Genomic DNA, 11,819 nt, shown 5'->3' with positions numbered 1-11,819 from the left:
TGGTAAATGTTAAAAGTTGATGAAGAAAAAAAACGTGTTCTGACGAATTGTGTACAATAAAAATATCCATATTTATTAAGAAAGTACACTAAACTGACTTTAAAATGAATTAAAACGAGTTAAAAATGAGTTCAATCTTGTATAACATAAAAAAGTTGTAATATTTGTATTTAAATCTATTAATGAATTGTGCAATAAAACATTCATTATTGTTTTAATACTAGTACTTTTAATCATATTTATCTGCTAAATGAATAAACGTAAATGTTATTGCACAAGTTATTTGATGAAAGATTATGATTTATTTTTATGATTGTTTTAAATGTATTGATGAATTATGCAACAAAAAAAACACTCAAAGAAAGAAATTGTTAATAAATAAATACATTAATTAAATTGAAAAACAAATAAATATTTAAATATTATTGCTTTTACTCCCATTTATATGCTAAATTAATTAATATAAATGTTATTGTGCACATTATAAATACTGGCTTTATAATGTTTCGTCAAAATGTACTAACTTTTCTTTTTAGCTCACGATCCCCTCTTACTGTACTTTTCAGCCGCTCTTATCCAATCACCTGGCTCCATTCTGATACGTAAAGCCCGCCTCCCAATTGACAAACGGGGTGTCTATTTACACTAAGTGCAAATATCGACACTAACTCCGCCCACTGACATCTGGTTGGGCCAGACAAAATATTTGAAAAGTGTAAATAAAGTGCATAATGTGTTTATCTGCTACAGGGATATTATGGGGGTTAGGTGTACGGAGGCCTGTATTGTCCAAATAAGGTTGCATCCATTTAATAATTGTAAGAAATATAATGATTTACACAATAATTTGCATACCGTTAATGTAAAACAACACTGAGGTGCAAATAGCATCTGCCACTATTTAGAAGTATACATAACATCTAACTCCTATTTGCACTTATTGCAAAGAAAATACGGTACTAGTATTTTTAAATAGAGTAAATAGAATCTATCGCTTTTTTCACTCAGTGTAAATACAGCAGCTGCCATTGATAAAATTCCACTGAAGTAAACTGGGTTACAAACTGAAATATACACTGAGTCTACTTTAAAGAGAGCCACTTACCGTAAATGTTATCCGGCACATTAGACCTATGAAACAAGCCAAAACTCTGCATGTAAAGCATGAACTCATATTGTCGAACTGTTGGGTTATCTCACTCCACTTCAAGTGACTGAGATCAAGAGGAGAAACAAACACAGGCTTGTAGCAGAAGCAACTAAACCAGCAGATGTACAGTGTTTCGAGAACTAAACCCAACAACACCCCAGGCCCTATTTTAACGATTTGAAACACAAGTATCAAGCACAAAGCGCAAGTAACTTTGTGGGCGGATCTCGGGCGCTGTTGCTATTATACCGGCGGGATAAATGACTCTTGCGCCCGACTCAAATCTAAAATGGGTTGGTCTAGCTTCATTATTCATAGGTGTGGTTTGGGGCGTAACGTGAAATAAACCAATCAGAGCGTCCTCTCACATTCCCTTTAAGAGCAGGCGTGCTTGTTCCATGGCGGATCGCTATTATAACGGCGGATTTGCCAGGCGCATGATAGTAAAGGTGATTTTGCAGTCTTCAGAATTTTGTTTCCTGGTTCTTAACGGACAACCCACTTTGTCAGATGTCCTTACCTATGTGTCTCGTCACTATTGATCTAACAGATTTGATCTGTCATTACTACAATTGACCCTTTGCAGGGAGCTTGATTGACAGATGATCTGACCAATCATACTTCGCCATCCGGCATTTTGTCCGACAAAGCAGTCAGGAGAGTTAGTAGATTAACATTGGAGGATTTGAACTTGAAAAGCGGAGTGTACTGACGCCTTTCCGCAGTTAAAACAAAATTCCTTCTGATGTTCATTAATGTTTATTTGATGCTATAAATGAACTAGAAGGAAGAGATGATCGGTTCACGAGCAGTTTTAACTGATGCTCTAAAGCGATCTGACAGACACATTAAAGAGCCACAAAACGGTATTTACTGTTTACATTTCTTTTAAAAAATGACCAAATTGTCAGTGTCCTCTCTGCTCCGCGATGTATTTTTCACTGCGTGAGAACATGGTGTGTGTGTGAGAGTGGCTTAGCTTGTCGGATATAGCGACAGTAACTAAGGGGGGCGGGTCTTTGCAAATGGTGAATTAGCCTGAATAATTTGGGTAATGTGTAAGCTAGATTTATGCCTATTTTTTAATGCCTACATTATGGCCACGCATGCTCCCTTAAAATAGCACTGACTTTAGACTAGGTTTTTCCTGGTCAGTGGCGGAATTCGCCTTTGGCTAAGCCACGCCCTAGAATGTAGATTGACCAATCACAGCGCAGCCAAGAACGAGCTCCCACAGAGGGTCCGACACTTTTTCACAGCGCTCCATTGACTTCAACGCAGGCGTCTCATATTTTTGGTCTCGGCAGGGTATACCGTCTTAGTTTTATCAAAAATATGGTTAAACGTTGTGCCTGGGGCATTAGTAACACAGATACGCGTTTCCCAGAGAGGTTGGAGGGGGGTGTCTGTTTTTTTCCCTTCCCAAAACCGAAGTAAAATACTGACAAGTGTCGTCTTTGGATTAAACTGTGGACGTCCTCACAGTCAGCGAAACCCCTCAAGGATCAACAAGCTCACTTTTGTGCTCTAAGATACATTTAGCTTTTAACCTTACTGTGAAGTTATACTAGTTAGACAGTTTTATGCTGCTTAGGTTATGATTTCGGTTCTCTGCCCTAATTGTTGATACGCTAGCACACGCTGCTAATAAATACAACTTTATACTCGCATAGTCCGTTTGCTTTGTAATAACGTTTATAGAAGTGAATAGAGACCTACCCAGCTTTGCATGAACAGTGTTGTTCCTGATATTGTTAGTCCCAGCCTCCGTCTCGATTAGGATATGCAGTGGTTTATTTTTTGACTGTGACTGTTATGCTTTTGCCTCTATTTGGATGCCTTGTTGTTGCTTGCGTTTCACCCGTATGTCTTGAATATAGCCTTCGAACGCATACTGCAGCACCTTCTGCCTACTTCTATCGGACACTTTATTTGCTGCTTTATAAAAGTTTGATAAAATTTCAGCAGGAAGAGCTGTCAGAGCATAAGCCATGTTGATACCAAACCAGAGCCCAGATGAAGTTGTCGGAGGTAGCAAGAGTAACTAAGGGGGGCGGGGCTTAGCCAAAGGTGAATTGTTTTCTGAAACTGCAAAATAGCACCAGGGAACGTTTGCGCCGGAACACGCCTCCTCATTTCCCTGAACCGCCCCCGGGAGCGAAAGTTCAATCACTAATTTACCGGCGTGCGTCTGTGGAGGGAAAAGTCCGCTGTACGTCGGGTGCAAAATAGGAATGATACATGCGTCAGTGTACAAAGTAAATTGCGCTGGATGCAAGATAGGGCCCAATGTCTACCACATTGATATTCTTTAGATCCGTCCTCATCCACAGAACAACGGCATGCACAGAAAACAGTGGCGGGCCGTGCATTTCACACCTAGGCCTTCAGTGATGTCCAACCTGAATTAATAACAAAAAACAGTGAAATTCCTGTTTTTATTTTGCACCGGCAGTTATAGGGTTAATGCGGTGAGTTCGGGAAAGGCTGGGTAGAGAGAAACGAGCGAGTGCGTTCGGCTTTAAAGTGTAGGCTACAGTGGTTCTTGCGTTCTGATTATAAATTCAGAAAAGGAAACTCCCTTGTCTTGTCCTTCAATGGTTACAATAGTATTAATGTTTGAAAAAAGAAGTTGCTTCGATCATAAATTTACAAGAAAAATTAGGAAGAAAATATTATGCACGGACAAAAACGGGGGCAAAAAATGCATTATACTCACCAAAACTACTGCCTATTTTTTTAATACAAAATCCATTCTAATTTCTTTCCTCAAAAAGACTTAAATTACTTGGATGTACAGGTTGTCTGTGCGTTTCAGTCCCAACAACCTTTTCTATTGCCATCGAGGCTATAAAGTGCTGAAAGTCGAGTCTGTCCCGACGTATTTCTGGCATAAGTTTTATTTGGCTTTAGTGCTGCAAGTGTCTGCTCGACAGAAGCATTAAACCGGGAAAACACCGCAAAACATGACGATAGCTAACGTTACAGCCGACACAAGCTCTCACACAGATTTTTGAACGATATCAATGAGATCAGCGCGACTTTTGGCTTCAAAATCAGTCATGGCCAGTGCTTTAAGTGGGCCGGTACGCGCCGGTACTCAGTACCGCCACTTCCAAATATAGCTCTTGAGCGTACCGCCACCTCTCCGTGCGCCCAGAACGTGCTTTTAGCGTACCGGTACTCTCATTTGCACATCTGTTTTAATCCTTTGGCTGCGCTGCCACTTTTCAGAGCGCCCTTCACAATGCACGCTTCCTAATTCGTCCCACCGAGAGCAGAGACTACAATACCCATACACCCTTGAGTTTTACAAGTGAAAAGCGCAAGCGTCGCTTTTGCCGTTGTCATGTCAACAACTCAACGTGGTCCGGAGAGGGTGTGTGAAACGCGCAACCATATATATAGTAATATAAACATATAATAGCTGCAGTGATCGGTTAAAATACAATGAACACTTAATATGCTCTCCTGGCTTCAGACTAGTAGTAAAAGAACAAGGTCAGAATCAGAGGACTCGCTGGCTGACACCCCACCAAGCCAGAATGATATCGCTGCATATTTTTCAGGGGTAACGTTAAAGAAATGAACCATCTTCAAGACTCATGTTTATGTCCTACTGTTCTATGGTTACTATGTTATATAATTTATTTTATGTATATTTTGTCAAAAAAAAATTTCAATAACCTTTTGCACATTTTATTTATGTTCAGTAGCTCTTTCTAGCTCAAGCAAATCCACAAACTAATAAAAGGATATATTATTTTGTATAAGGTCGTCTGTTGACTTCTTTATATAAAAAAAACATTCAATATAATTGTTGTTACCCTTAGGGGAGGAGGGGAGTCAGAAAAAAAAAAAAAAAAAAAAAGAGTACCGGCACCTCTTTTGGGCCACTTAAAGCACTGGTCATGGCCATACATTGCAGTCAGTTCTGTTTTTACCCGGACAGATCGATAGAGATCCGAGACTCTGCGTAAGCTGAATAAAGCTGAATAAGGGATTTTTTCCGGTACTTGAACCTGCTGGTGGTCGAGGAAGGAAAGAAACATTAATTTGTGGGTTGAAAAACTTTTAAATCGACAGGAATATATTTTAGTTTACACAGTTCGCTACAGATGAGGTTAGCTATCTCTGACTACCAGTAATAATAGTACACGCTCTGACCATCCAATCAAAGGGCGTGAAAATGCTTACGTTATTGTATGCCTGCTAGATGGCCCCGGTGCAGTCAACTCGAAATCTGATTGGCTTATTAAATCTGACTGATTATCTGATTGGTTAAAGCAACAGTTTCATTGCCATTCATTTTAAGCTACAGGCGCCCGCACTATCGATTCTGAAGGCCTCGAGGCAGATATATTTGACCCTGGCAACACATGATGGCTGAAATATGATTGGATAAAAGCGCTAAAATAAACATACACTACTGGAAGCAGCGCAACCAAGAGAAAAGCTATGACATTACGAGAATGGACTATTGGGAATCATGTAATACTCATTCATAAAATATATATATTAAAGTTCAAGTCAGTGATTCTGATAATGTTTAGGCCAGCAGAGAAGGCCTTGCTGGCCCTGACGGCCCACCACTGACAGAAAACAAGGAAGAGCGAATCACTGAGAGAAGTCTGGGATTTGTCTCGAGTTTTTTCATTCTCCTACAGAGCGGCACAATCAGCCCAAATGAGATGAAATTGCCAAACAGTTGCAAAAATAAACATTATATCCATCACAGGCTCGAAATGAACAATCCCAGCGTGCAGATTAACCACACTGATTCCCTTTAAAACGCTTTCAAAATCAGCCACAAAAGAACTGGTAATTTAGTACAAACCCAAAGCCCACTAAAGCCCGTCGCACACTGTGCAATTGGACCCTTTTCACAGACTGTGATGACTATCAAAGACTATACGCCAACGACTTCAAATGTCACTTATGATTGTGCTCTAAAACAAAAGAAAATCGCTCAGTTCTTCTCAGATGCCAAAAACTGTACAGCGTGCACTGGACTTAACAATCATCACTCTTGTTTAATGCAGAACACAAGCCACGATAAACCTCTTCGTTTCTTAGTTTTACAGCAGAGTGCGTTTCAAATTTAAGTTACAATCTTTTAGATGAACAAGGAGCATTCATAGAGTAGGGTTATTGCATGTTGCTATGGATGGATATGACAATAATAACAGATGGAAGATGATATTATATTGCATGTGCTTCAGTGAAAAGAGGACTTCATCCTACCAGAGAACACCTGTGGAAAGATGAATGAGGGAAATCACTCGACATGCCTTAAAGTCACACATTTCAATCCTACCTGCATGAGTTTTGAAGATGGCCGCTAGTGAACTGACTTCCTGTGCCCGCAAATTACAAACACTACATCACCCATAATGTGACGAAGCAGGGTCAAATTTGGCTGCCTTAAAGTCCTCCTGAGAATTTCCAATTTACACCTATTTTCCCTCTCTCTTATCAACAAAGACGGGGAAGCTTTTAGAGCTATTGCTAAAAATAAAGGTTAAATAATGCACATTAGCTGCATAATACATGCTTTCAGCATGCTTGCGCTGGTGCGATGGATGATGGGAAATGTAGTCGTCACACAAGCCTGTTAACCCAATCCACAAATCTAAATCCACAAATAAAAATATGCAAGGTCTGCTTAGACTTTAAGTTTCCTAACTTAAAAATTCTGATAACCTCTTTTTTTTTTTTTGCCAACTAGGTTTACAGTGCACACATCTATTTCTGTTTACATGTATGTATGTATGTGTGTGTATATATATATATATACACACGTTTTATTTAAGGCGAGACACTACAGGTGAATAGGGTAAAAACTTTAAGTTACAGATATCACCATGAAACTTTACCAGTCGATCACTCACATGAATAGGATAAAAAAAGGTATTGCAAGTTTTCTGTAATTGTATGTCTAAATATGCTAATCAGGCTATATCTAATTAAATATGCGCTAATTTGCATATATTTTGAAGTACAAGGTTCAAAATTACTTTTGTTACCCTGTAAATCATAAAATACTGCCAATAGCCTTAAAAAAATTATTTCCGCATAAAATATAGTTAGGAATACGACTGTGAAGTTTGGAGAAAACGGCCTTTAAAGATTTTTATGGCAAAATTCCACTAATTTCTATTGAAAGCCATGAATTACAGACAAAATATGCTTTAGGTCCAAGTAAAATCAATGTATCACACTGTTTAACATCCAAAACTCATTATTGCTTCATTCATCACTGATCATAACATCCGAAACAACACATCTACAGTCCATCACACAGCAAAACTAAATATATCACAGACGTCACAGCAACATCACGTGACTGAAGATGACTGCAGAGTCAGCAGTCGAAACTGTCAAGGTATGACAACAAACTTTAAGCCTGTCGTATAAGAAAGAATAACTTATAAATACCCTATGATAAATACAAATAGTATGAAATGTCAGAGCGCATCACGTGAGGATTCTGAACGAATCACGTTGTCAGAAAATGGCATCAGCCAATGAGATTGCGCATTTTGAGTTAAATCACCCATTTTACTTTCATGATTGGTTGCTGATAAACAGGAAATGGCCATATTTAGATCCGACAAAGGAGAGAGAGAGCTTTCTAAAGGATGTGATGACAGGGTGCAGACAGCGATCGCAGATCAGCGTGATGATTTAGAACGAACAACTTTTTAATGAATTTAGGCAAAATCTACACACGCAAACAGACAAAGTGTAGTAAAATAAAGACCTAAATGTGTATTTTGGACTTTTTTCAGCACAAGTCTGAAAGAAAACAAGTTATTGAAGACAAATAGCCCAAAAAACAGATGTTTTTGCCTGCCGTGTCTCGCCTTAAATTCCTTTAATGTATTTTATTACATGGTTTGGTTGAATTCTAATGTAGAATGCGGCCTGTTATTTCTTGATAACAGACCGCTGCAGAGTATAACCAGCCCGATCTCATCCCAAGGCGTCATATACTGACGCTTTTGACATATCGTCTACATCCAACGCACATGGCACCCTTTAGCGTCAATATGAGACGCAGATGGATATGGGCCAGAAGGCGCCTCCTAGCGGTCTAACCCTAACACTACCCCAGACCTAAACCCAACCATAACCGAACAAAGCTCTGTGCGAGTCATATTGACGCTAAAGGGTGCCATGTGCGTTGGATGTAGACGAAATGTCAAAAGTGTCAGTATACTGTATGACGCCCTAGGATGAGAATGCGTTGGTATAACACACCGTTGCCATGGAAAACAAAGCATTGCCATGGACACGGTGTTCTTTAGCGGAAGCAATAGACTCGTTTTTAAATCAATAAACTCCTTTTTAAATCAATATTTTGTGTCAAAATATTGATTTATTTGGTAGGTAGCCATGTAATAAGCGGGATTATTACATAATCAAACTCCGCTTCGCTTCGGGGTCCCGGCTACCTCCTCGCTATACATTATCCCTTACATAATGAGTTTCCACTGAATAGTTCAGCTGCATTTTTCGGTTTCTGGGTGGCAGTTGAGAGTGTAGAGTTACCGTGACGACTGCAGCGCATCCTCAGACAACAAAGAGGATAATTTTCTAAGCAACCATTAACTCTTGTCTCTCTCTCATTTACTGCTGACTGCCAGTAACAGTGTTTGTTCACAACTTTGAAAGAACCTTACGTTAGCCAAAGTTCGAGAGAATGTTCCTTGTTAGCTGGGAAAATATCCTAAATGACATCTAGCGGTGTTCATGTGCGCTCATCTTTATGACTTTGAATTCTGGCAGCTTTTTTTTTGGTGTTTAGGTTGACTCAAAATAAGCCTAGGTGTGTAGGAGCAGAGTTGAAAATAAAGTGAGCCAGATCGTACCGTACAGATGTCTTGGCGTGATCATAACATCTGCCCTCTTCCGCTACAGGTGTGCTGGCAAACTGTCACAGTCATGAACAGAAGCTGGAGGTAAAGATGACGTCTGGAAGCAGCTGAAGCTGTCAGGCTTCATGTCTCCATCCTCCCCTGAGGGAGGACAAGAAGATGAGTGTCACCAATCATCACTCCTTCAACATCCTGACCATCATCTTCCTCGTTCTGTCTACTACAGGTAAGACCAAGAGTGCAGATGGTTTAATGTAACAGCTGTTGGTTATATAACGTTATATGCTGTGTGAATTCTGCTGACATAGCCATCAGAAACACTGAGAAATATCTCAAACTGAACCTAACGTTACGTGTTTCTTCAACTATGGGCACTTTTGGTCCGGTGGAGATTTAGAAATTAATTTGTATTTATTAGCGTAAATATACACAAATATGTAATATTTTCACACTTTTATTTGACAATATTTGTTTATTAATTTGATTTGTAATTTATTTAAAATGTTAGGGTGCAATTTTTAACTTTATTAGGTGAAAACTGAATATTTTTCAATGAAATCACAGTAAATGTACTTTTATTTTGGTTTGTGTAGATTTTTATAGTTTTTAAAATGTAGAAATCAATGACACATTAAGTAGGAAAGATAAATGATAAAGACATGGTTCAAGATGAGCAAAAGTCAAAACCACTAAAAATCCACAAATGTTTATGCTTTAATTTTAGCGTTTTTATTAACTTATCATTTAATTTGAAACTCATTTAAATGTAATTTATTAGGGGCAGTTTTAAAACTTCATTATAGGTGCAAATTGACAGTTAATCTGTGTAAGTTAAATGTAATATTTCTCAGTTAAATCACACATGTGTGTTTGTGTTGATTATAATACTTAACGTTACTGTTGTTTTAAAAATGTAGTAAAACTTTAAGGACAAATAAATGATAAAGAAAAGGTTTAAGGCAGATTTAAAGTGACCACAGCAAAGTCAAAACCTATTTTTAAGTGATAAAAATAAACCTGTGGGACACAATGGTGCCCGTAGATGAAGAAACGTCCTCTTATCAGATTTAGCGCTCTCACGCGGTCATTCTTTACCCAGAATCTCTGAGCGGTTCAATTTGTATCGTCCATTGTCCATCTGTGTCTCACTGGGCTTTAGATGGTGAGTTTTCCCTCCGCTGAGAATGAAGCTTCCAGCTTTTACATTGATCGGGTGACGGGATTGTGTGAGATTAGAGGTCATAAAGCTGGATCAAATCAAAAAACCTCTTTAATTATTAAAGACGGGCGTGAGTCATTCTCACTGCAGAGAGTTTAAAGTCTTGGACAGCATGGAGAAAATCATCATGAAGCGAATGACAATGGTGTCACGACACATGGTATTATATATATATATATATAGACTGCCTTTCAAAAGTTTGGGCTCAGTAAAAAAAAAATATTTTTGAAAGAAGTCTCCTCTGCTCAGGCTGCATTTATTTAATCAAAAGTACAGTGAAAACATTTTTTTATATATATATATATATATTAATATTATTAAAATGTAATTTTCAGCATCATTACTCCAGTCTTCAGCATTTATCTGAAATATAAAGCTTGTGTACCATTATACACTACCGTTTAAAAGTTGATTTATTTACCGTTATTTTTTTTTATTCATTCATTTCTTTTGGAAAGAAATTAATACTTTTATTCAACAAGGATGCATTGAATTGATCAAAAGTGACAGTAAAGACATGTAATGTTACAAAAGATATTGTTTTCAACATTTATAATTATAATAAATGTTTCTTGTGCAGCAAATTAGCATATTATAATGATTTCTGAAGGATCATGTGACACTGAAGACTGGAGTAATGATGCTGAAAATTCAGCTTATACACAGTATATATTACATTTATACATACTGTAATATACACACACACATACATAGTGTGCAGACAAACACATTTTTTATGACTTTTTAAGCAATTTTTGGTCTATTTTACCTGAATAGAAAGACTGTAAATTTGCTGTTTATTGCTAAACCAATATTCAATGCATTTTTAGGGGCTTTTAGAAGTGCACGAGCACACTGCCCTCAACGCTTACAGACATTCACTGAAACTGTTCACTTACTTAAGGACACGCTTTTTGGAACTAAAGCATGAAGTGAATTTAAACTAAAGTAAAATAAATGAATAGCAATAATGACAGCACTTTTGTTTGTGTTCTGTGAGGGCATTTTGTCGCTGCTGACACCTCAGACAAACACAGCTTCTGTCTGTGAGCGTCGATTCGGCATCGGGGGGAAATATGAGTTTACTAACTTCCAACTAAACTTTGATTACATTGTTTGGAAACGTTCATTATGCGACACACAAAACGTGTAAGACTCCCAGGCTTTTGTGTTGTCTTCCTTCAAGACTTAATTAAACCACGTCAAAACCCTCATAATTTGCAGCCCCGTTTAAATTAGTTTTGAAGCTTTAGCTCTAGTTATTTTTCTTCTCACATTTGTCTAATTAAATCTGCTAAAGCCTGAAAGAATAGATACTTGAGCTGAAACTGAAGAACATTTTATGTTATCTACACAAGTGCAGATTTATCATAGAAACCTCCCCCGCCGAATGATTTTGAGCTAATTAGGCTGAATCGATTTCAATTCAAAACAAGTGCGTGTGGAGCTGACCGGGAAGAAAAGTGCTCTTTCTGTAGCATGATGTCTGCGAGCTGTTGTGTCCGAGTGGCTCAGGGTGAATCGTGTCAACATGGGTTAGACGCTCAGACCTCGCTGTCACTCTCTGTTC

At 38.2% G+C, this 11,819-nt stretch overlaps 1 protein-coding gene and 1 long non-coding RNA gene across 4 annotated transcripts in view; one reads left to right on the top strand and one right to left on the bottom strand.

The window, feature by feature from the left end:
• LOC306993194 overlaps positions 1-11,819 on the bottom strand; it is a 59,949-nt gene that overhangs the window by 30,270 nt on the left and 17,860 nt on the right. For all 3 annotated transcript variants that reach the window (XR_013796413.1, XR_013796414.1, XR_013796415.1), the window contains exon 2: positions 9,025-9,171. This is a non-coding gene — a long non-coding RNA (uncharacterized lncRNA). The remainder of the gene's footprint in view (positions 1-9,024; positions 9,172-11,819) is intronic.
• Positions 1-11,819, top strand: part of shisal1b (shisa like 1b) — a 43,055-nt gene that overhangs the window by 16,562 nt on the left and 14,674 nt on the right. Inside the window, exon 2 of the mRNA XM_079602810.1 lies at positions 9,074-9,256. Within this exon, the coding sequence (XP_079458936.1) occupies positions 9,190-9,256 (67 nt within the window). The 5' untranslated portion in view covers positions 9,074-9,189. The remainder of the gene's footprint in view (positions 1-9,073; positions 9,257-11,819) is intronic.

Source organism: Phoxinus phoxinus (assembly GCF_949152265.1).
Source record: "Phoxinus phoxinus genome assembly, chromosome: 25".
NCBI classification, from domain to species: Eukaryota; Metazoa; Chordata; class Actinopteri; order Cypriniformes; family Leuciscidae; genus Phoxinus; species Phoxinus phoxinus.
This window is presented reverse-complemented; position numbering and strand designations above follow the sequence as displayed.